The sequence below is a fragment of the Calidris pugnax genome, unplaced genomic scaffold, assembly GCF_001431845.1.
Source record: "Calidris pugnax isolate Ruff unplaced genomic scaffold, ASM143184v1 scaffold32, whole genome shotgun sequence".
NCBI classification, from domain to species: Eukaryota; Metazoa; Chordata; class Aves; order Charadriiformes; family Scolopacidae; genus Calidris; species Calidris pugnax.
Genome location: NW_015090783.1, coordinates 5,231,975 through 5,257,273, shown reverse-complemented (window position 1 = coordinate 5,257,273; position 25,299 = coordinate 5,231,975). Strand labels below are relative to the sequence as shown.

The window sequence follows — 25,299 nt, the reverse complement described above, 5'->3', positions numbered from 1 at the left end:
GGAACGAGGCACTGCTGGACTTGTTACTCACAGACCATAAAAACCTGCTCTGTAACATCTTGGTTAGTGGTAGCCTTGGCTGAGAATACTGTGGAGTTTGGGACCCTACTGAGCACGCTGAAGGTTAGTACAAAAGACAAAGCTTTTCGATTTTAGAAAAGCAAACTTCAGCTTGCTCAGAGCTCAGCTGGGAGCGATTCCATGGGAAGCTTCCATGGAGGATAAAGGAACTAGTGAGTGCTGGGAGTTTTTCAAGAACACTCTCCTAGAAGCACAAAAACAGTTCTTCCCCTTTAAAGGTAAGGGAGGCAGGCAGAGCAAGAGACTGCTTGCCTTAACTACAAGCTTCTGAGTCTGCATAAAACCAAAAGAGAAGCTTAGCAGAGATGGAAAAGTGGACAAGTACGCATTGAGAACTACAAGGGCATTGCCAGGGCGTGCAGAGATGCAGTAAGAAAAGCAAAAGGTCAGCTTTTTGAGGTCCCTTCCAACCTAGTAAACTGTGACTCTATGTTTTCTTTTTTTTCTTAAACAAATGTTGGAAATTTCATTTGCCCTATAAAGATCTATCTCAAAGTCTTTTAAGTACTTCAGTAGCAGCAGGGAAAAAGAAAGGTATTCTAAACCATCACAGGAATTACATTTCCTGAAATGAGATAAATAATTTCATATTCTGTCCCAAATAAATTTTAGTTTCAGCACTACTTCTTTTCCCAAACGAACAATCTACTCTTTCAGGCTTAAGATGAAAAAGCTCTGTGCTTAGGCTCCTATCTGACACACTACAGTATGATATGGTCCCTTTATGTTTCCTTCACACTAAATTGATGGTTTGCACAACAATAGCATTTGGCAGGCTCACAGAACAGTATTTAAAGACTTATTTCCATCTATATGAAAATTAATTACTTTGGGGAGTTAACAACACTTCATTACTGGAGATATAAACGCAAAAGCTAAGTACTTTTCCCCAAATGCCTTAGCCAGTCTTCCTGTAGCAAGATTAGTGGTCAACTACTCCTTTCAAGCAGCCCCTTCTACTCCAACACAGAAGGACACCACAACACACTCACACCAGCACACAGGAAGAACACCACCTGTAAAAAACATGGAATACCACAATAGAAAGGAAATTGTGAATCATTTCAAGCTAAGTCGTATTAATGAATCTTCAAAAAATACCAAGCATAGCTAATACGTAACTATATTTAAGTCTGAACCAATTGTTTTGCCTCACAGAACTTTCTTCAGAACGATTTTTGAGAACCATTTTCTGAAAAGAACAGAGAATTAATGTCTAAACTATTTATCCAAAATACAACTTCTAAAAATAAAGAATGGAGTTTCTCACACATCTCAAGCAAAGCAACCTATTACCATACAGTCTGCTGCAATATTTGTTTTTCTCAGGATCTCTTTTGCATATATATCCTAAAAGATGTCAATTTAAATACAACAATGAATGTACGTACAAAGATTTATAAAATATAAGCTTTCCACTTTTTAACTCTGGGATAAGGAAATAGCCTCAGAAATAACAAACTCAAGAATTCCAAGAGAAGAGATATTATAATAGTCATTTTCCAACTTTTTCACATGACAAAACAAATGCTACAATGAGATTTTACTCCCTCAGAGGCAAAAGAAAAATGTAGTGCGGATGTTATGTCTGTTGTGCAGCCAACTACTGTATTTAGGTTACAAGAAAGTGGGATTTGTACCGTATTAGAGGAAATGAGAATAAATTTATAGGAATAGGGTTGTCATGAAATGACTCACTGGTTACATTCCATCATCTAAATTTGAGCAGATTATTATTATTAAAGCACGGGCTCCAGTTTCCCATTTATTAATAACACAACAACAAGAAAAGAAATTTTTTGCTGTGTACTTCATTCTCTTAATAGGGCATCTTTGAAGACAAGGATGATTGCTCCTTCCCTGGGGAAGCTTCTCAACCTGCCCACAGCAGAAACTGCAGAGTACAGACAGCCAACCACAGCAGAAAGCTTAGAGTCTGCAGGCCGTGGAGGGAAAGAAATTGCAGTGAGGAGCAGGAAGAGAGAAGAATTCCAAGGGACTACAGGGAGAAGATAAACTTATCAGCAATTAAGAAAGCCACTAGAGTGGCAGGAAGGCAGTGCCCATCCATGGGAACACAGGTCAAGAATGTTCTTCCTAGATTTTTTTATTTTCAGTGGTTTTCAGTTCTGGTTACAAGATTTAAGTTTCTAGTTTTTACTGAAAAGAAGAAATTTTTAGATATCTTTTCTCCATAGGCCAGGAAATCAGTCCCCAGGCATAAATAACCGCTTTTCCAACTGAGGACACTAATGGTGTGCTAGCTGATTTTGTTTGACCAGCTTCCAAGAGATCCTCCCATTTTGTCTTTCTGCTGCTACGACTGCAAGAGAAAAAACATTCCACTTCCACATGAAAAGGGTCTTTTTTTCCAGCATAGCTAACGTCCAACAAGGGAAGACTGAGCAACTGAGTAACAAGCCTAGTGTACTTCCTCCATATGTATGGTTTCAAGTAAGACTACTGCTTTTATTCAGAATGAATAACTTCTTTCTTGCACACAGCTTGTAACTGTCAAGTTTAAAATGACAAAAATAAGATTCTACTGGGGTCACTGGTGAAAGCCCTCAACTTTGCACAAAAATGAAATAAAACAATTTGTTCTGTCAGACCATAAATACCTGATAGTCTGATAAGAAATAAATATGAAAGCAATCAAATTACTTATTTCAGTCCTTTCTTGATGCTTTCAATGAAAATATTTTCCGCATGATGAAACTCTTTTCTCTATTTTCCCCTGGCTCTCCTCCCGCCTAATTTTTTTTTTTCTTAAGTATAAGCCACCAAATATTTTCATGCCCAATAAACCATGTTAACATACCTTTCACCAATTTACCATCACTGACAGTTTTAGCAGGAGGAACATCTTTTTTAGTTCCTGGAACTCCCTTTGCACTTGGCTCAGATGCATCTTCAGGTGCATGTTCGTCTGCAAATTGAGTCTCACTTGGTGTATCACCGGCAGTATCTGCTGTAACATCTTCAGAAGAAGGTACTCCCTTTTCAAAAGAAATGTGCAAGCTTACTAACCGGATATTTCATTAATGAATTAATGCAGTGTCTGTGGAACTGCCATTTTGCCAGCCATTTCAAAAATCACATTACCAGCTAATCACATAACAGCTTATTTTACATCAGTAAGCACTCATGACCAAAATTCTCCTCCTTATAAATACTGCACTGCTTCATGTAAACCCACAGGCTGCAAAAACTACAGACCTACAGTAAGAACATGTTGCTACTTTACAGGAAAGAAAATGTTCTTCAGCTGGTACACTTTTGCCAACAACTGTTTTCAAAATAATGTTTTTAAAATTAGACCCTAAAAGCGTATACTTCTTTCCCAGAGTATATTCTTTTAGGTCTTGATCTCCAGGGTCCAGGACAAAGTCCATTAAAGTTAATTCACAGCGATAAAATGAAAGCTTATGACATTTTTTCCTAATGTACAATTGCATGATACCTTCTTTACAAAATCAAGTTTTGCAGGGTTTTACATGTTTGATTTGTTCCAACATTTTGCTGAAGAACATTGGGCTTATCAGTGTTTTTTGTGGCATTAAACTGATACAGTACAGATGTGCTAAGACTTTCAAAACAGCAAAGAATTTCTGGTTCTACTATTACATGACTGAATCATTCAAGACAACCTCTAAACTCACGGTATAAAAATCTGAAGACGGTATTGTAGAACAATAAATACAGTGTCAGGTGATGACATTAACTAATTTAACATTTAAATGAGCCTCTCTCAATAAATAGGTTGGTTGCTTTCCACTGGCTGCTGTTAAGTATACTTAATGTTGAAATACCAGGTAGTGAAGAGATCCTTTCATTGCTCCCTGCAGCCATTCCCTGACCAACAGAACTAATTTCTGAAAATCCTCAAAGGGGAAACACACAAGGAAATCAAGGCCTTCCTCCTGTATTTACTGAAGCCAGTAGTACAATTTCTTATTAACTTTAATGGCCAAAAGGAGAACAATCAATTGCATTAGTTGCCTATACGCACATTACTAAAGCATAAAGATAATATTGAAATCATTATTCTACAAAATTAAAGAGAACAGCATTATCTACAAAACCATGCAGGAGGAAAATATGCATTGCTACACATGACCTCAAGGGACTTAAACCAGTTTCTGCTTGCTTCTTAGCTGTACCCATTTGAACACTTAAAATGAATCCCTTATTACTGCACTTTGATTAGTGTACAATTTCCCCCCAAAATAAATGTTAACGAGTCTTTATTAATTATGTAAATATTATGAATTCAACCCAGTGGTTTGCAAATAAGAAATTCTAAAATAATAGTCAGCACTGTGGTACAGGACAATTTTGTATGTAATTTATCAACTGAATAAGATCATATTTACCACAGTTTATCTTTAAAAACACTGTTTTCAAACCATTTTTCACTATTAAAGCAAAATATTAGACACAAGTGTTTCAAACAGCAACTAGTATTGAATTTCTTCATTTTCCACAAAGCGATTTTGAGGAGTTTACCCACAGGCCTACCTTCTTCAGTTTAAGGCTCCCCAATCTAAGCCTTGAGATGACAAATGACATAGGGCCTAAAAAAAAAATAGCTCTTTCCGATGAAAAGTTAACATCAGAGAATGTATTTCTGATACTATTTGCAATTTTCTTTTCAGTAAGAGAACAATCTAATGAAATTAGCTAACATGAGAATAGTTAAAAACAAGGATGCCGAGTCTGGGTATCATCTTCTAATAACATGGACTAGAAGAAGTACAGCAAGTAGGAAACCGATGTGAGATATTGAAGTTCCAATATTATTTCAGTCAATCTTAACAAGACTCTCGTTTAACGAAACCTCCCTCAGAAAAAAGCACATCAGTAAATTAGTTTAGCTACTGTGCTACTGTTCTACAAAGAACCACGAGGCATATGAGAAGATACAGTTGTTAAAAAACTGTATCTAACCTTTTGGATAACAAAACACTAATCCCAAGCCTACAAAGCTCTAAACCTCCACAAAGCATGTATTCCCTTATAGAGAAAGTCAAAAGATTTTCAGGTTGTAATTTTATATTGCAACCACACTGAGTGGCTGCTTATACCAAAAAGCAAGAACTAAATTATCACACCACCTCACATATCCTTATTTAAATGCTATGCAAAAACTAAAAAAAAAAAAAAAAAAAAAAAAAAAAAAAAAAAAAAAAACACACTGAATGTAAATAAGCCCAAAAGACCTAAAATGCGCTTTCAAATACCTCTTTTTCAAAAGCCATTAATAGCAAATGGATGTTGGAACAGCTGCTTATTATTCTAAGATGGTAAATGCTGTGTATCGTATAAAAAAAAAAAAAAAAAAAAAAAAAAAAAAAAAAAAAAAAAATCAAAAAAAGCATTCACATCCTTTGCCCAAGAATTTCTCCATAATTCAGAGTTCCATTTTAAAATGTCTCATGGTAGCACAAGAGATAAGCAAGTCCTTTTCTCACTTACAATGCATTTTTAATACATGTATGTACAAACACACATTTACCTGACAGTTGTCACTGCTCTCTTTTTGAAGGAAGAACTGTTTTTTAAATTCATAGTAAGCATTATACTGGTGCCACGGTTGCAGGAACTCAAATCTGTTAAAAGAAAACTGAGTATGTGAAAATGCACATGAACATACTAAATACCACCAATCCTTTCTCATTTAATTTTCCCTAGCAGATGGATCACTGCTAGATGTTTGGAAAAGTTGTAACTTCTGTGTAAAATTCCAGAAGATACACATTCTGAGCACGCTTTCTAGAAATGTTTTTGTTAGGTTGGTTGTTTCGGGGCAATAATGCTTTGGCATTACCTTTAAGTAGGTCCCTGAATTTCAATTACAAAAAAACCCCAAGATAGTACATCTCTTCTTGAGACCCGCATGTCCTGATAATGTATTTTAAAATTAAAACCTCAACTTTTACAATAGAAGTTAAAATAACATTTTCTCTTACCTGAGATCATTCTTGGCACGAACACTGGTTTCAAATTTTATGCCATTCCTAGCAACATACTCAGCCAGCTTATCAATAACAGGTTGGATATCTGGGGGTGGAGGTATAATGGCAACCACTGGAGCAATTGTGCTGAAAACATCAAAAGTACATCGTTTTTATAAATAGAACATAAATATCTTTCAGAGTCTTTTTTTAACAAAAAACAATATAAAGAGGCTTGCTCTCTGGGTTCGTTATGCAGTTAAAACAACTTGATTTTCCATCATGCAAAAACTTCATAGTAGCTGAGTAACAATAACCACCTACAATATCAAAGACTAAAGTGGAGGTAATCAAAACTGTAAAAACACTGGCAAATGTTACTGAGGAATCTCCAGTAACAGAACCCCTACTAAATATTGCACCCTGAAGTGCAGGAAAGAGACCCCCTCCACCCAAAGGGCAAATCTGCATGTCATACCTTGTAGACGTTGTGGTGGAAGTCAACCCACTGCTGCTCTCAGTTGTGTCTGGGGGAGGTGGAGGTGTAGTACCAGGGGGTGGGGGTACTGTTGCTACCCCTGTAGTGCTTGATACAGTCACCCCCGCAGGCAACGCATTGTAGTAGGTGGCAACATCTATTCCTGGAGGTGGAGGCGCGAGGCAATAGGTTCCATCAGGCAGCATATAGTAACTATAATACATGGCTGCCACAGTTGCTATAAAAAGACATATTTAAGAACAATGCTCTAATTAGAAGAAAAACACTCAACAACAAAAAAAAAAAACAAACCAACATTATTGCATCAGTACAAACACACTGAGAATCCAGATTCATGCAAAACACTAAGAAATGCTTTCTCATTTTTTGCGGGGAAAAAAACAAAAACCCAAAGAAAAAAAACAATGCTCGTATTAATAGACTTAGGATGAATATGAAATACGTAGATTTAGAGAGAGAATCAGAACATACTGAAGGTCAGCTGGAAGCCAAAGAGGTATGAATAAAGCAGTGAACCAGAGAAGCCTATAAAAATGACCTAATATGAAATCATTCTTCCTAATCTAATTCACCTCTGGCTGTTTAACTCAGTTAAAACTACATATGCGTTACGAAAGAAACATGCATATATTCAAAACTAGCATCAAAAAATTAAACTGCTAATATCACTATGTGTATATATATCTGCTAAACCACATATCGCTATATATAGACACACACTCACTTACTGAAACTGCCAAAAGTAGATGGGTTTTGCAACTTAACACAATACAATGAACAAACAATTTGAGCAAGTTTTCCACGCTAGCAACTTCTCTGACTCTAAATATTTATTTCCTGAGAGAGCAAAGGCTTATGGCTTGCTTGCTATCTTTAAGGACAAAATTTTATAATGCTTTAATTAGCTTAACACTTTTACATGGCAGTTACTTCCTGTAAATCTAAAGATTTTCTGCAGAAAGACGTATAAACAGGAAGTATTCAAGTAAAATATTTCAAAGGATTTACAGTAAGAGTTTATATTTCTGGATGTAAAGTTTAATCAATGCATTAAATTATAATGAATTATCCTCTTAAAAGTTTCATAAGCATTCCTGTGTGGCAGTATTTACTTTCTTCAAAGAATAAGTTATCTATAAGGATAGCAGAATAAAGATCTGTTAAGTTTTAAAAGCAGGGCGAGAAGTTGCAGACTTCACCTGTATTGCTACTAAATTATAATCTCCCAGTTTGCATCACACACATTCAGATCCAAGTCTGACAGGAAAGCAATCAGAAAACTGACGAGCATTATTCTACAGAGATACTTATTCTGATTTTAGTCATTCTTGAAATAACCGGTAATTTTCGATTTGTCCACAAAAATCTTATTTCAGTTTTATTAAGGTTCTCTTAAGGTATAGTTTTAAATAAAAATTACTTCCATGCATATTTCTCTCCATATAATATACTCTGACAACGCCTGTAATCATCTAGGGGGTTTTGAACCTATAATGCATCAAAATCAGCTTAGGTCATTATGGCAATACTTATTTGCAACAACATTAGCAAAAACCCAAGAAGTCCATCATCATCACCACTTTGAAGTAACACTACTCATTATCTACAAATTTATATCATGAAACGCTACTGTAGTGATCTACAAATTTATATCATGAAACGCTACTGCTGCAATATAAGGCTGCAATATAAATTTTCTTATATCTCAGTAGTATCAAAAATGTAAGTCCCATAAATGAAAGAATAAGTTATATTTCTGTATTTAAGGAACCAAGGACTTTCAGAATTCTGAAAACAATTAAAGGTACATAAGTCCAGTTAAGTTTGACTTCACCTTCTGAGTATCAGAATTTACAAAATTTGTAGGAGCTTTATGTAAGACCTGATTTAAGCAGCCTCAAAAATAATGGAAACCAGACACATGCAAAGAAGTTAAGACAACATTGCTAAAAATATCATAGCAAAGTTGATTCTTGAAAGAGGTTATATACAGGACAGTATTTATATTTATCAGAAATGGTTCCAAAAAAATCTAAGATTAAAGATATAATACTAATTTGGAGAAAGGAGGAAGTCTTGGTATTTCAGCATCAGGCATAGGAAAAAAGCATTTGGGTACACAATTTTCCACACTGCTCGCTCATAATTTAAATGTATCATTGGCTTTGTTGTTCTTTTCAGGAAAAAAAATAAAATAGAATTAAGAATGGCCTCTTGTAGCTATGGAACTTTAAAGTTACTACTCCCTCTCAGGTATTGCAATGAGAAATATAATTTAAAAGATGAATTCTTAACTTTGAATCTTGCATGTTCCTAGATTTTATTTTCTAAATAGAACACTGCACCATTGCAGAAAATAAAAGGTAAAATAATGAAAAATTATAGGAATTGACAGTATAATAAAAGACTTATTTATTTACTGTAAAACTACTTCCAACTTTAGAACAGAATACTATACTAAAACCTGGTTTTATTGCTTCAGTGGGATCTTGCACAATTTTACCTTTGCAGATTTTTCTTAGTGTTAGACATTACAGTAAAACTGTTCGAAGCAGATTTATCATCTGCATTTTGTTTAATATAATAAGCTTTTTTTAATGGGAAACTCATGAATTGCTTCATAGGACAGTTTTATGTTCAACAGTGAAAGCATTCATTAGTAGAAACTGATGGAAGTTATAAAAAACCAAAACATTAAGGGTACTGTGCCAACCATACTCGCGGAGTGGAGACTTGGCCTCAGGCCTGCCCACCCCCCTCCCCACCCCGTTTCTGCTTTTCCTAAGCGGCGAACAATTCAACAGATCCTCAGGAGAAGAATGCACCTCCAAAGAGTCATAAGATTGAAACAGAATAAATATCTGTAACTAATGATCAAGCATGAAGCTAATGTTATTTTCTTCCCACCGGCATCCACATACAATTCATCAAGCCACATCACCAGCTGCCTAATCCCAAAGCACTTACAATCAGAAGAATATTCTGCCTGTGATGTCTGTACAGCTGCCCCATCTGTTGACTGTGGTGTGGATGAGTTGTTATCTGATTGCGCTTTGCGCACCAGTGCTGCAAGTGGATGATCAGGGTCTACTACCTTCAAAGGCTGAAAAAATTTTGAGAATAGAAAAAAAGATTAAAATTTGAAGTACGTGTTTAAAGCACGAGAGCATCAACTGAATTTGGAAAGCAAATTTATCTAAATTAATAGACACTGATAATATTGTCCAAACACTGAAGTTCCTGTTTTTGTAGCTCTCACATCAGAATCACCTTCTTTTTTGAAAATTGGTGGAAAACAAAACAAAACAAACACTACTGAATTTAATGTGAAGAGAAATCCATGACATGAAAAAAACCCAAACCCAAAACAGGGAGGGTCGGGTATTACTCTTACTCATTTACTGCCGTAAGACACAGAACCTGACTTGTCTAAATATCAGACAGCACCACTGCTATTCATCTGAAAGCCTCATATGTGTACAACCATCTGTCATTCCCATTATTCCATCATCAAACTCAGAAAATAAAAATAACTAAAACATCCAGCAAAATTAACAAGTAGTACTAATTCTGCTGAAATATTATTTGCTGAAAATACTACTTCTTGTCAACATTTTACCCACTAAAATCTAAGAAGAAACACTCTCTCTCAGCTTATATACAGAAGGCACTAAATATCTTAATCTTTTTCAGCTTCGATGCAGGTTCTGTGAGATAAATCCTTGAGTCATGCCCTCAATACTAGAGAGCATCAAAAATAGAAATTTAATTCCTAACAAATTGAAAAATAACAATTTGTGTACTAGAGAAAAGGTAACTCAAAAGTTTACCAGTGCAGACTTTAATAACTAAGACACAGTCTGGGGAAAATGAAAATAAAAATCTTCGTTAACAAAAGATCATAACACCTGCATATTAGAATTTGTGTAAAACATCTGATTCATGGGCACAAAGTAGAAAGTAATTTGTAATTTTAATAGGGTCAAGTACCTTCATGAGCTCTTCAAGTCTACTGCATTTTTTAGATGCAAAGAGACTTGGATGCAAATAATTTCCATCATCATCGTCGTCGTCATCATCATCTTCCTCAGATTTGACTCTCGAATCTAAATAAAAGCAATGTCTGAATTTTATTTGGGTTTGCTATGGATTTGTATAGGGAGAGAGAGAGGGTACAGGACAAGCATGCGTTCTTAGGGAACTACCATTTTCATAAACCTGCAGATTCACAAAACCACAGATACAAGAAGCTATTGCTAACCAACAATAAAACTAAAAGTTAAGTACACGGACCAAGTTTCTGTTGGACTAGAGCAATGTGAACGCTTCTAAAAGCCCCAAGATCATAGCAGCTCTCGTATCTGAAAGTTTCCCAAAACAATACTTTCTTTTAAGAATCCCCTCCGATTTAAGCAAAGTTTTGAATCATCACATCAATCTCATTTGCAGGATAGCAGTTTTGCCATTGCAACGCACCAAAAAGATGTGGGTATTTTACCAAAAACAGCCAGCAGATGTTTCAGTGATTCACATCCCATAGTTGTCCATTTGACAAGCAACAACTTACGTTTTTTCTCATCCGCTTTATTTTCGGAAGGAGCAGCGTATCGTCCCTCTTTCATGGCCTTCTGAATGAATTTGTAGTAGGGATTGAGGTAGTGATCGAATCGCAAGAAGTCAAACTGGGAGTTGCGCGCTTGCTTGGCTTTTAGCATAATCTCAAACTGTGCTCCCTGCTTGCAGACAAAGTTTGCCGTTCGTTCTATGATGGCATGCATTTTTGCTGTTGGTGGCTGTGGGAGTAAAATAACATATATTTGTATTTTCTTAAGCAGCTTGTAAAACGTGTTAGAACTCCAGTGGGAATCAACAGGAGCAGTAGTTCCCTGCCCCTCTTCTCAGCTTTCTCTAGCAACTCAGTTTCATAATCACTTTCAACTAATGAAAACATACTAGCACTGAAAAAAAATAAATTCAAATCTTCCCTGGCTGATCATTCATTTCCTTTTGCAAGATCCTTTCCTATCAGCACAACTATTTTTTTTGCCATTGCAAACCAAACTGAAGAGAGGACCAACTCCTGGTTGAGTTTGATGTAGCCATTGCAAACCAAACTGAAGAGAGGACCAACCTCTGGTTGAGTGTGATGTAGCAAAAAAAAAATCTTTTAAGCCACTCCATAGCCATATAGACACTTCTGCACTATTTTTTTTGCCATTGCAAACCAAACTGAAGAGAGGACCAACTCCTGGTTGAGTTTGATGTAGCAAAAAAAATCTTTTAAGCCACTCCATAGCCATATAGATGCTTCTGCTGGCACAAGACAGGAGACAGGTATGTTTCTTGACACAGCAGTATCAACTTAAAGTGACCCTACCTTACAATACCTCAAAGTGCTCAATATGCACGGTCTTCTTCCCAATAGCTGTTCTTTGTTCTGTTATCAATGAATGTGCAAATATTGCTCCCTAACTAGAAAACCTTGTTACTATGCATTTACTTGGAAGGAACAAGACTGACGTAAGAATTGCAATTTCTGTGTTCTGTCACATTCCCATAAAAAGTCACTGAATGCTATATTAATTCCCTTTTATCTTTTACTGTTAAAGTTAAGCAGCACACATGCATTTCCACTCTTGAAATTCCATGTAAGGGAGCATGCCATACCAAACCCAAACAGTGAAAAGAATAAGAATATACTTAAAGAATGAATGAACTTCACCATTCACTGTCTTTAATTTCATACTCAGATAGCTCTGTTTTGTCTTGTGCTCAATAAGCTGTGGAAACACATACTCTCTGTGCTTATAAAGACTGAAGTATCACATTAATAATTTGTTTTAGCTTTGCATTTCTATTGGTCCAGATACAGAATTATGTTGCAAACCTCAGAAAATCTTTTTCAGAAGCTAGAAGTACACGAGACAGTGCTGCTCTATTTAGGGAAATGGAGTCTGAATGTGATCAAACAGAACATTTTTAGAAATTATTTTCAGCCGATTGGATCCTTTACTAGAACAACATGTTCAATATGGAAATAATTAGTTGTTTCAAGTTTCACTTATCCCTTTAAAACACTACGAAGATTATTTTAATTACAGGCCATGAAGTTCTCAACAAACTGATAATGTCTTAATGTTATCTGGCGTAGCCAGTTTCACTATGTAATCATACATCAAGTTTCTCTATTTCTGCGGTTCTTACCCAAAAATACAAAACACACTTAAGGCCAGAAGATATATAAACAAAGCTGCAAATCAGCAAGGAAGCTCAAAAAAGATTTTATCTGAAATTACTATCTGGTCTTGAATTTTAAAGTGATACCACTATAAGCTCTGGAAAACAGGCACTATAAATATTAATATGCTTTTAGTTGACTTCTAAGATTACTAACACCACTGATTTATAAAACTTTAGAAACTTTACAAAGTGAAAAACATTAAATGGCAAATAGAGATGGAGATATCATAGCCATAATCTAGTTTGCTATTATATTTAGTAAAACAGTAAACGTTTAAACTGTTAAAACCTCTGAAAGAATGAGGAGAGAAAAAAACCCTTCTGAAAAACACTGTATTGACCTAAGTGCTATCCTCTAGTTATTCTGTTCCAATCTTTAATTAGTATTGTAATTAAATGTTTTCCACGACTGAGTCTCCCTTACTGCAAGTTAAGCAACTATTCTCCAATCTTCAGTAAGCCTGAAAAATAATCCCAACTCTTACGTTGCCTCCCAACATTCTCTTCTCGAGAAAACAAAGCCATTTTCAGTCTCTCCTTGTAAGTTTAGCTGGTAACATCCTCCTACGGCTCACTTCCACAGCAGCCCTGCACTTCTTGAAATGCAAGGGTGAAGAACAGTCATCTTTGCCCATAATGCTCACATCAACAGTTTTAAGCAGTGGAAGAGCTGCATCCTCGATGCAACTCTTCTATTTTAAGTTCCAGAATGACATTATTGCTGCAGCTGGAGTTGCCAGACACTCAACATTCAAAAGCTCACTGCAGCCTCTGAATCGGTTTTGCAGTATTGCTGCCTAACTATTTAGTTTGCATTTAACATCTGCACTTTGGATTGCTCTGCATTACAGGAACTATTTTCTATCTGCATTTACTATACTGTGCCTTGCAGATTGTGAACAAAGTCTCCAAGTTAGCAAGCTGATTCTCAAATGTTATCTTACTTCCAAGCACTACCGTTTTCACCCCCAAATAATTAAAAACTTACAAGTGTCCTTCTCCCCACGATGACCATCAACAAGTGCCATGTCTTTTAACTTGAATATTAATTAGCAGCAAACTCAGGACAGACCTAGACCACAACTCTGTCATTCCAAAAAATATACATATCTGTAGACCTTTTTCAATCATTTGTGGATTGACATAATAGCAATGGAATTGATGATGTATTTCTCTCTCTTTTGCTTTTTTAAATGGAAACAGGGTAGAGTAAGTATTTTTTAAACATGCCTGTAAAACCCTACCAATAATTTACCTGGCTTCTATCCTTCACAGCAATTGAATTCGAAAAAACAGAATAAATACATTCAATGGTAAAACTTAATGACTTGAATAGAACAACAACAACAAATCAAGGCTTAGAAAAAAAATAAATCTCGCACTTCCCAATCCAAGGTCAAGTATACCTTGTTTTCAGAGCTGCTCTCTAGACATTTTGATTTGCCTTTTTTTTTTTTTCAAATCAAAACCAAATATGCCCATATTTGCTTTTTGTTTATTTGACTATATTAGAGTTCAATAGCTGAGCAAGAAATTTCTTCAGGAAGCTCCACACTGCATTCTGCAACTTACACATGAAAGATATCTTAAGTTTCAGAACAAAATTCGAGCAAAGCAGCTATCTAAACCAGCAAACATTCTCTCACCAGCAGTTACTTTTCAGAAACAGCATCCAAATGCTAAAAAAGCAGCTTCTCACTGAGAACTCAACATTTTTATTCTAAGACTAAAGCATAGCTCATAATTTAAAGGCAATAACATATAAAAATCTTCCCCGAACTCAGACATACGTTTGTAAGCACTTCACTAAGGAAACATATTGTAAGATTGTAAAGAGGAGGAAGTGAAATTAGAACAAGTAAAGTTGCACATTAGGTTTGCTAAATAGCTCTTATTTCATATAAAAAACAGAACAGGATAAAAAAATTTCAATTAAAAGCTAATGAAGTAGAAAAACACTCTTACACAAATACCCCATGTTCACTATTATATTCTAACAGATGCTATGAATCTTTACTGGCCAATGTTATCAAGTTGAGAAGGGAGCCCAAATATAAATTAACGCTTTCATGACCATGGTATAGGAGAAAGAATATTAAATGATTTCCCGGTATCTTTTATGAAATTGAAATAAATTGAAAATCTTCATGGTTACAATTGTACTCAAGCAGGAGATGTTCAGTTCCCTTCATGAAAACAAGGCAAGTTGCAATTAAGTTTACAGTCTACTATGTAGCAAATTCTGGTAACATCACTGAAGTAAAAAGCTTCTATATGCTAACACTTTCAAGTCATTTCAGAATTTGCTAGAAATAAACCATCCCTTTTCTCCTTGAATAGGCTAGTCTTAAACACAGCCCTTGTATTTGATCACTTGCTACGCTCTTCAGATATGGGCTCAATTAAAAAGAATCCTTAAAAAAAAATATCTTAAATAGAAGCAATCTTTTGGTTTAATGGTCTTCTAGGAATGCCAACCGTCAACCTCAACATCTCAGTAAGTGTCCACTCCAAGAACTGCCTTTTTTCTGCATTATCTAAAATAATCACAAGTGATACTAAATGCACTTAGACGAGCATTGCAACAATTTCAGTGTGAAGTTCAGTGAAGAAAGTTGATCGAATTCAAGAATTCAAGCAAGAACAATGAAACTATTTTAGAATAATTTAAAATGTACCACACTAAAGCTAATAAAAAAAAAAAAATAAAAAAAAAAATCAGTGAAGCATGATAAACTCCTTGAAAATTGACAGAAATGTAGGTTGCATTAAATGTACACACATACCAGTTCCACATCGGAAGGTACATTCAGTCCCGGAGGGGCCACAAAAGGTTCTTCGTTTTCTTCTACATTTTCTGTCTGAACTGATTCTACAAGAAATGACAGAATAAAATATTATAGGACAAAACATGTGAAGAACCCAAATGTTAACAAAAAATTATTAAAATTAAGTATGTGTAAAAGGATGTGCAATCAAGGAATTTCTCAAATGAAAGTATAACCAGCATTTGTACTGAAGACATTTAAAAACAGTTTCTCTCCCTGGTGTTATGTGTAGTTTATTTGTGACTTCATAAATGATGTCTTAATAGAGATACTAGGAAGAATAAAACCCTATAAGCCTTAGCCCTTACTACAGTGCTGAAGACAAAAAAGAGCCAAATCAAATAGAAAACATTTATTTTCATGAATATTACTTTTTTTTTTTTTTTAGAAGAGAACTCATGCAAAATTAAGGGATACTATTTTCAATGCACTGGGTGAATCCTTTCCTAACAATGATTAAAATATTCAGATATCCAGTATCTCTAAAGCTGTTAAGACCCATACAGCTGGTATATCCAAATTCAGTTCCCTGGTAATCAAACATTTCAGCTGATGAAAACAAACCTAAGTACTTTCATCAGCTTCCTGACCCTAATGAAGGTTGTATGAGAATGCAACAGGAGGCTAAAATCCACTTGCATCATCTACAGAGATAAACCAATAGTTGCCTTAATAATTGATTAAAATAAATGTTGCTGTTCATCTGTGAGTTCAGTCTAAAGTTGGTATGGTTCCTTTTATACCAAGTTTAACATCCAAGTATTCAACAGATCTATCACATCATCTACTAATCTAAAATAGTTAGTCTTTTACAAAGGACAATTTGTATTACATTCCGTTATTTGGTATACCAGAAACGTTCCTCTGAAAACATTCTGATTTCCAACTTTTTATGACAATTGAAGTGGAAAGTTTACTCTTGAAAGTAACTTCACCATTATCTATTCTACTAGCTTTAAGAGAAAATGTATTCCACTTTTATCCTAACAAGTTAGATAGCACAAACTGCATGAAAACCTGACTACAGGAACTATGGACACAGACAGCAGAACAGCCTAATCATGCATGAGATGTCACAGCAATTTCTGCAGACAAGCTCTTACCCATGCAAGAGAGAGAGTTAACTTTTTTGTGGCTGTCTAGTGGGTTGTTTTTTTTGTTTGGTTTATCTTTTTTTAAATGAACTCAAATAGTTTAACTCTGTAAAGGCACACAGAAATGCTAGCATGAAGGAAAGGAGGAAGCAGCAGCAGACAAAGTTGAATAGCATTACTTCTTTTGGCAGTAGCTTCAGCTAACGCTTTAAGTGCTCACAGAACTACAGCCTGGAATTCGCATTAGTGTTATCTGCATCTTCCAATATTGGATTTTACTCTATTATGATTTATAAAAAATTAATTTTAAGAATTTATAGTCCTGTATTATTGGAAATTTTTACAATTTAGCAATCTATTAAGCGTCTGTAAAGTCCAGCTACAGCAAATCATAATACCGATGTTTCTACCTCACTTTTGTCCCAAGTACTTCTTCCTCCAAGTACTATGAAGCATTACTAGAAAATGTCCCTTTGTATTTTATGGATTTATATTTATTGATGTATTTATTGCATTTATATTTATCCAAATTATGGATACAACATTATTAAAAATTTTCAAGAGGACAGAGATTTGGGTAAGAAATTCACAGCTGAGACAATGTTCCAATGACTTGCTCTAAGGATCACTACTTCTCATCAGCAACACTGAGAATTCTGACATAGCACCGCAAGATTTTGTAATGCATGACACTTCCATGCTGCATCAGATATTAATTAACTAAATATTAATTTGTTGAAAGACTGGGTAGCTATATCTCTCTTTGCCAATGACAAAGTCATCACATTTAAACATTAATCCTAAAAATATTACTCCATTAAGACCAAAAATACATTATTCTAGATAGCTCATCATTCTAGGAAAGAAAAATAACAGAGCAATCCAGGCACAACTTGAACTCATGACAGCTCTCTTACCAAATGAAACTTGCTCCTTACACACTTGATCAATGTAGAACATTATGATTTATTTTCATGCAGTTTTGCATAGGCCTCATACGATATGGTCAGACTATAAGGTTCAGCAGGTTCTTTTTTTAGTGACCAACAGAGAGGGGGTGTTCACCTTTTAAATCTCTATGAACTAGAGAAAGTTGGAGAAGCCAAAATACCAACATGTTCTCTATCAAGCCCAGTTTTTCAGCAGGCTTATCCCCATATATACACAGATCCACAAAACATGAAAAACACCCTTATGAGAAGAAACACTCAAAAACTGTACGTAAAGAGAACTTAGAAACTATTTGGTTATGTAATCTACTAGATAAATGGGAATAAAATAAATTAAATAAAACCCAAAAAAGGCAACACAATTCAGCATCAGCAATGAGGAGTACAGAAGAAACCCTTGACAGAATTCAAGCAGCACAGACACTGTCCTTACACAACCTCCCACACACAGCAGCAAAAACCACTGAAACCCTTCAGCATCTAAAATGATCCTGCATTATAGCACACACCTTGGTAAAACAAGCACATTTCATACCAAAGGAACCCACCAATATGTAGTTAAACAACCTGAACGCTAATTAAACAATCCTAACTTTACTAAGACATAGCTCAGTAACACATGAAAGCTTCCTTAAGACTTCATGTTAAAAATGCAAAGTTATCGTAATTAAAGATGGGAACATGAAAACCTGAACTCTGCACTTCTTAAAATCACAGAGAAGGACACACTAAGTTGAAGAGAGGCTGCTTCATAATTCTTAAATTGACAAAATCTAAACTTTAAAAAAAATCTATATTCTGGTTAATTACTATTCTGTTCGTTTTTAATTAATTAAAAATTACAGGAGAGCAGAATTAAACTTCCCATCCTGACTACTGTAGCATTGACTGTGCTGTAGCAGGAGAACACTTAAGCACATGAAGAGTGAAGTCTGCAAAAACTCAGCAGCACGTTTCTGTAAAGATTTTGCTGAAAGGCTTTGAGATTTTTTACATGCATTTTAATGAAACACACATTTTCAACCTTCAGTTGCAAGTGACAGACACAGAGGTGATATGTTCTTCCTCTCAATTAACCCCTGCTATTTTTACCCCTTACCTCTTTGTTTTGCAGGCTGATGCTCCTCCTCCTCAGTGGGTTCTGAAGGGTCATAATAATCACTGCCGTAACGAAATCCCACTGCATTATAGGTACCATCCTCTGCCAAAGCTTCACTCAGTCTTTTATATTCCTCCTCTTGAATAAAAATGTAATTACCCATCATTAGAACATATTTAAAAGCTAAATTCTTTAAAATAAAAATAAAATTAAAAAAAGAGTAATATTTCTTACTTTAGTTTTTAAACGAGAAGATTTCACCTAATCATTTTAACTTTCATTAAAAATTGAATAGAAAAAATGCAGCATATACATATGCTGACCATTTATTTCTTCCTGAAGAGATAAAGGCTGTGGGTTAAAACATTCTAATGTAATTACGCATACAAGAGCACAAAATTTCATTTATACAACACTAAAAAAGATGCAGAATGTCTTTATTTGGGGGTTTTGGGGGTCTGAAATCCCAGTCTGCCCTCAGAATCTGGGCAATTTCTGTGTGGATCTATATTTAAACTATCCTGAGGTCCTCTCACATACGCAAAGACTCCCGTTTCGAATCCACTGGGTACTGTCAAGATAACATCAGAAAAAGAGAGTATAAAATTAGGAGTAAATTTAATTTCATAGTTATTTATTTAAACATGTGCTAAACCTAGGAAGTTTCCTTGAGCAATACCTTGCCTCGCCTCCTCCTCAAGCAAGTCCGTATGCAAGGCTAAATACCTCTCTTCATCACAGAGGGCTTCTATTCTAGCTTCCTCTTCAGACAATTGATAATCTCTGTTCCACGTGGAATATTCAGCATCATATTCAGAAAGGTCATGTAGGTGACCACGCCCATCATACCTGCAAGATGAAACAGCTGGTCAATGCAAGAAACTTAGGGCTTGGGTTTATGCGACTACTTAAATACTTACCCATTAAAAATGAAAAAAAAAAATACTTATATGTTAAAGCATATTTCCTTTTAGAAGTTACATTTAATCTTGCTAATCATTTGTCACCAACTATCGAAAATTTGTTTAATAGTCTAAATTCCTCTCAGAGAAACTAATAAATTATTACAATTAAAGGCAAAGGTATCCTTTAATAGTTTAATTGGGATCCATTTCCTTAACAGCTCTTACCGTACGTGCTTCAACCAACCAATCAATGTCACTTGCAAAATACGTTTTTCTGGAAAGTCAAATAGCTTACATTCACACAAACCCGAATACATAAATACCTATCCGTAAGAACCAAACGGTCGAAATTTCCTCGCTTCTTTCTGCTAGTCCCGAACTCTCAGGAGATATCTTCACCATAGAAACTTGCGTCCATTGGAGGTAAAATCATGGCTAGGCTCGGCCCCTAGCCATTTGGCTGAGGAAATAAGTTCTGGGTTATGTGATAGAGAGACACACATACATAGGAACAGTAACATATACATGCAATTTAAGGAGGTTCACCGTAAAAACGGCAAAGATCAATGACGTACAGTTCCTTTCTACTAAGCAGAAACAATTTTATTTGCAGGAAAAGCACTGCATTGGGATAATGTTTAGGCATCAGTAAGAGAAACTGATTGAAAAGTAAAGTGACAGTAAACTCGACTCCGCTGAGGTGTCTTCCCACACACAACTCTTGACTTGTGCCAACTTGCTAGACCAAAAACAAAGAAAGTAAATATTCTTATAGCAGTAAGTTAATGAAACACGTAGGTCTGGTTAATCAAGCTCTGTCCACAGGCAAACTTCCACTCATGTCTTCTCATAGCAATGCACTTTTCTCAAAGTGGTGAAAATGAAGACTTCCTGGTGCTGGAGATAAAAAGACTCTAAGCTTCCAAAGGAGTTTATCAGATTAGGAATCGCAAACTACCTTAACTTACAAAAGTATTTTATGTGGATTTCCCGGCATTACATGTACATACATGCACATACTTAGTTTTTGTTCCCAACAATTTCTGTTATGACTGTAAATTGGGTTACTATTGCACAGGACCACAAAAACGGTCTCTACCTACTAATGAAATCTGTCACAGCAGTGATCGCACACAGAAATTAGAGGTGTGCATCATAATACTTCTCATGCAAGTCAGAAATTAAACACAGCTATAAACATTTATGCTTATTTTTTCATGTCCCTGTGCTTATTCCAAACTCCAAAACAGTGCAAGAGCATTTCTTTTTTCTCCAGTCTTATGGCAGGAAACGAAAAGACCTTCCCTACTGTCTTTTTTCCAAGCCAAATACAGTTGCTAAATCAAAACAAGAAAAATCATGTATAACACCAAAACAATGATGAAATTGAGGGAACAAATATCTATAGTATGTCATGTGATCCTTTTCAAACCGAAATCCTTCCATCTTTCCCACTGAGGTTTTCAGGGTCAGCCACAACTCTTAAATTGTACTTTCTGTGCTCCACTCAAATATACCCAACCTGACCTCCTATTTTCACCTCTCTCCAGGGAAATATTCAGAAAATTCATTCTGAATAAATGTATTTCTATATCCCACCCTGCATGCTAAAACAACTTAAGAGACCAGAAGTACAATCAAAGCAGATTCTATTACTCTCTCTGGCAATGAACCTGTACCTACCACAAAACAACAAAACAAAGCCATCTCTGACATAAAATTTGAAAAGCATCCAAGATTAAAGCGATTCTCCCTAATACAGTGAATCATGGCACAAGGAAAATATAACTAGGCCAAGAATTGCTTTTGGGGTATCCCAGCAACAGCCTGCAGCCAGATTACGTAGAAGAAATAAGAAAAACCCATTTCCCCTAAAGCGGATAAACACTTTTACACTGCCACACTGCACCCTTCTCGTTGAAAGAACACACAAAGCTCCTAATAACTATCCCCAAGCAATAAGGCTCCCTTGGTTTCCAAGTAACAAAAAATTATGTTTGTGGTTTACATTGAAAAGGAACAGATCATTCCCACTCTCCACTCCACCGTGCAAACCCTACCCTACCAAGCGGAGTAGAAAGACCCAACACACACAGACTGTCAGAAGGAGGGGAACCTCCCGACACTGCCAGAGCAGGGAACCCCAAGTTCCCGCTGCCGGGGGGGTGGCACTACAGCGTTACAAAAGCAGCACTCAACACACTCTACCAGGAGGAGCTGCCCTCCAACTCTGCCAGTGAAGAAGATCCCCACACGTCTGCCAGAGTGAGCCCTTTGCTCACCCCCCGCCCTCACTTGCCCACAGCATAAGGGGGGGAACAGAAAGAGGCTATAACAGGAGATCTCGCAGCAGAGTCTGGGGGTTGTGTTACACCGACCTATCGATCATGATCTTGGGGTCTCCCATCCAAGGAATAAGGTGTCGCCCCTGCTCCTGGTACTGAGCCTTCTCATCATCTCGAAACAGCTTGCAGGCATAGCCGAACACCAGCAGCTCCACACGGCTATTCCCACCTCCACCTCCTCCTCCACCTCCTCCGGGGGGCCCGGGGACCGCTCCCCCGCCTGACAACAACATTAGGGGCGGCGGGCCTGCTTCTTCCGCAGTCCGTCGAGAACCTCCGACCCCTCCGTACATCACCAGGGGATGCGGCGAGGAGGAGGAAACTCGCAGCAACAACGACTGTCCGAGAAGCGAGTCCCCCAGAAGGCCGGGCCCGCACTAAACTCCCCAGCTCCTGTGCACCACAGTCGCCATCACCCGAAACAAAATGGCGACGCTTCCGCTTCCGCTGGTAGCGCAGAGGGCAGGCTGGCTTCCGGTGGCGGGCAGATTCGCGGTTCGTTTGCGCAGTAATAATGGAAGGAAAACGCGATGTGGCGAGGGTCTGTGCTACTGACGGGGCAGTGTGGCGACTGGCGACAGCCGCCGGCTGCCAGGCGGGGACTGCGACATCGCGGCTGTGGCGAAAGTGCGGAGCCGAGGGGGCGGGGCAGCCTCTCTGAGGCGCTCGGCCTGAGGGAGCGCGAGCTCCCCCCCCAGTTCCTGACGCCACCCTGGGGCTGGTGTGGGAGGAGTTAAGGCGTTTTTGTGCTCCATCTCAGCTGAAATGTACATGGGGTTTAAAAAGAGAAGGAGCGGGGCGGTGAAGGCCTTGTGTAGGGCAGGGAGCCGTCTCTCCCGGTGTCGCCCCGCTGAGGAGCCCCCCGGGGACCGACGGCGGGGAGCTGTCGGCTGAGGGCAATGGAGGACTGAGGGCTGCGGGGCTCGGCAGGGCCGCTGTCTGAATGGGCAGAGCTGTGGGAAGGGGTAGCAGAAAGCGGGATTCACCTCAGGCAGCGCTTGGGAAGAAGTTCATGGGGAGAGAGGGCCTGGGAGCCAAGGCGGGAAGGGGAAAGGCCATGGCGCCAAGGAGCATTTTTCAAAAAAAAATTAGTAAGTTAGATAATTTTTTTGCTAAAATTGTATAATCTGGGCTGAAGTTTTTGGTATTGTTTGCCTCACGATTATTGTTTTCGTCACTCTTCAAGAAGTACGGAGGGACATGTTGGTTTTGCATATGTTACAACAAAATTTTGTAACGAAGCACCTCATGCTTTGCATTTCACAGTGAGCCTTCATTAGGGGGGATTCTGGATGCCCATGGACACAGGCACAGCTGCTGGGGTTTTCCTGTGTGAACAACTTCCTGGCATCGTTGTACACAAATGAGAGAAATATATAATACAGTGTGAGAAAAGCAATGTGTGAGCACAGGAAAAAAGGATGGATAGCTTGTGTCTGTATTTAGAAATACCTGCTACCATGTAAGTTTACTGAAGAAGGAATCTAGAAACTTCTTTGGATGCTTCTTTATTAATCTGTATTCATTAAATTGAAAACAATACATAGGGTTTCCACTGTATCTGTCAAAGTGAATTACAGAATCTGAGAAAACTTTGTAATGCTGCTTTTAGTTAATTGTGATGCATATACAGTTCCACCTGCCATTTCATGTCCTAGAAAAGATAGTTAAAAATCTACAAAAGTTCACATCTGTATCCTTTGCAGTGAATACATGGAAGTTACCAGTAATTACCTGATGCTTCAAAGCTATCAGTGAACAAGTCTGCAAAAGGTAGATGCTTCAGACATATCTTAACATTTTATAAAAATAATGACTTAGTTGTTTTAATGAAGATAGACGTTCTTGAGTTGTTTTAATGAAGAGGGAAGTTCTAAGTGTAACACTCAACCTTTGAGAAACAAAAGACAGACCAAGGAGACAGGTGGAAACATGCTTGAGCGTTGTGCAACAATTTTATACCAGCTGGGAAGCATTTCAAGTAAAAAAACAGAGCAGGACGAAACAACAGAAAGAACTACAAGAGGAAAAATAAGCCATTTTTACCAAGGAGAATAAGAAAGCAATTGAACGTGGATATGTGGTGAAGATTTTGTGATTTCCATAAGTCTTCTGGTGATGCAAATTATTCAGTAAAAGGATAGTATGATACAAAAATGACTCTGTGCCATTGAAGTGGCAGTGCAATAAGATAACTTCAGACCATTTTACTGGAATATCAGCATTTGAGACAAGGATGTGACCTGTGCATGAGTCAGATAAAGGACAAAAATGCAAATCTTAGTTACAAAGAATGCAATTACAGAAAGATGGAGGGAGTATTTTAATGATCTCTTTAATGGTGAAATGAATAAAGGCGAACAAACAGCAATTTTCCAGCCAGCTGAGCCATTTGTAGAAGAACCAAGAGGGGACCAGAACACCCAGGAACAATAAAGCAACCAGGTGTTGATAATGTTCCAACTGAATTATTAAGAACAGGAGGGGATAAGACTTTAAAAACGAATTTGTATTAGTTTGATGGTTTGAATGTAATGTAAAGAAATGGAAAAAGGGAACCATGTGTCTATTTTTGAGAAAGAGGACAAAACAAAACCTGAGGCCTGGGGCAGCATCTTGCTGTTTATTACAACATGTGATGTTCTAGGCTATTTGTTCACATGTAATTAGCCTGTAAACACAAGAGAGATTAAGAGAAGTTTCTTGAAGAACAGGACTATAGCACAACAGTTATTTTCACATTATTGAGTACCTGAGGAAAAGAGGTAGGAACCTGAGCAGGCTACATATGGAGATCTTTATTTAAGAAAGCATGTCATAGGGCATTATGAATATACATTATGATAAAAAAGCTCCCATCCCTTCATTTTTTCTTGGTATGTGTTAAAAAAGTAAATTTTTTTCCAATTTTTTTTGGTCTTTTACTGTATATCATCATTGGGAAGAAAATGATGCTAATCATAATACAGAGGATGGTTTTTTACCACTTTTAAAGATACATGCAATTGTAATATCTACAAATTAGGAAAAATACTCTCAAGTTACTATTGGTTTCTGTTTAAAAGTCTTTATATGGTAGGATACCTGTGTTATTTCATCAGACCAGACCCTTGATTAGTCTCAGCTGTCCTGGCTGTGATGAAGAGAGGCTGTGAGAGGAAAATTTTACAAAATCAATCTCTTTCCCTCTCACTTTTTCTATTTTCATTTTGTTATAGGAAGGAAAGCAAGAGTGAAGCAAGTAAAGACAAGTCTGGCTTTTCTAGGCTGATACCAGTCTTTTTTTCTCTTTCTTGATGGA

At 36.9% G+C, this 25,299-nt stretch overlaps 1 protein-coding gene across 7 annotated transcripts in view; it reads right to left on the bottom strand.

Annotated features, from left to right (window-relative positions):
- SFSWAP (splicing factor, suppressor of white-apricot family) overlaps positions 1-22,419 on the bottom strand; it is a 49,776-nt gene extending 27,357 nt beyond the window's left edge. For 3 of the 7 annotated variants that reach the window (XM_014962785.1, XM_014962794.1, XM_014962803.1), the window contains exons 1-11: positions 22,032-22,419; positions 19,428-19,597; positions 18,749-18,886; positions 15,564-15,649; positions 11,105-11,330; positions 10,528-10,643; positions 9,505-9,640; positions 6,517-6,754; positions 6,054-6,185; positions 5,600-5,693; positions 2,903-3,080 (exon numbers count right to left, since the gene is read on the bottom strand). In XM_014962785.1, the coding sequence (XP_014818271.1) occupies positions 2,903-3,080; positions 5,600-5,693; positions 6,054-6,185; positions 6,517-6,754; positions 9,505-9,640; positions 10,528-10,643; positions 11,105-11,330; positions 15,564-15,649; positions 18,749-18,886; positions 19,428-19,597; positions 22,032-22,291 (1,774 nt within the window). In that variant the 5' untranslated portion in view covers positions 22,292-22,419. Of the gene's footprint in view, positions 1-2,902; positions 3,081-5,599; positions 5,694-6,053; positions 6,186-6,516; positions 6,755-9,504; positions 9,641-10,527; positions 10,644-11,104; positions 11,331-15,563; positions 15,650-18,748; positions 18,887-19,427 lie in introns of all 7 variants that reach the window. The other 4 variants (XM_014962813.1, XM_014962831.1, XM_014962825.1 and 1 more) reach the window with 3 other exon arrangements.
- Between the last annotated feature and the right edge of the window lie 2,880 nt (positions 22,420-25,299).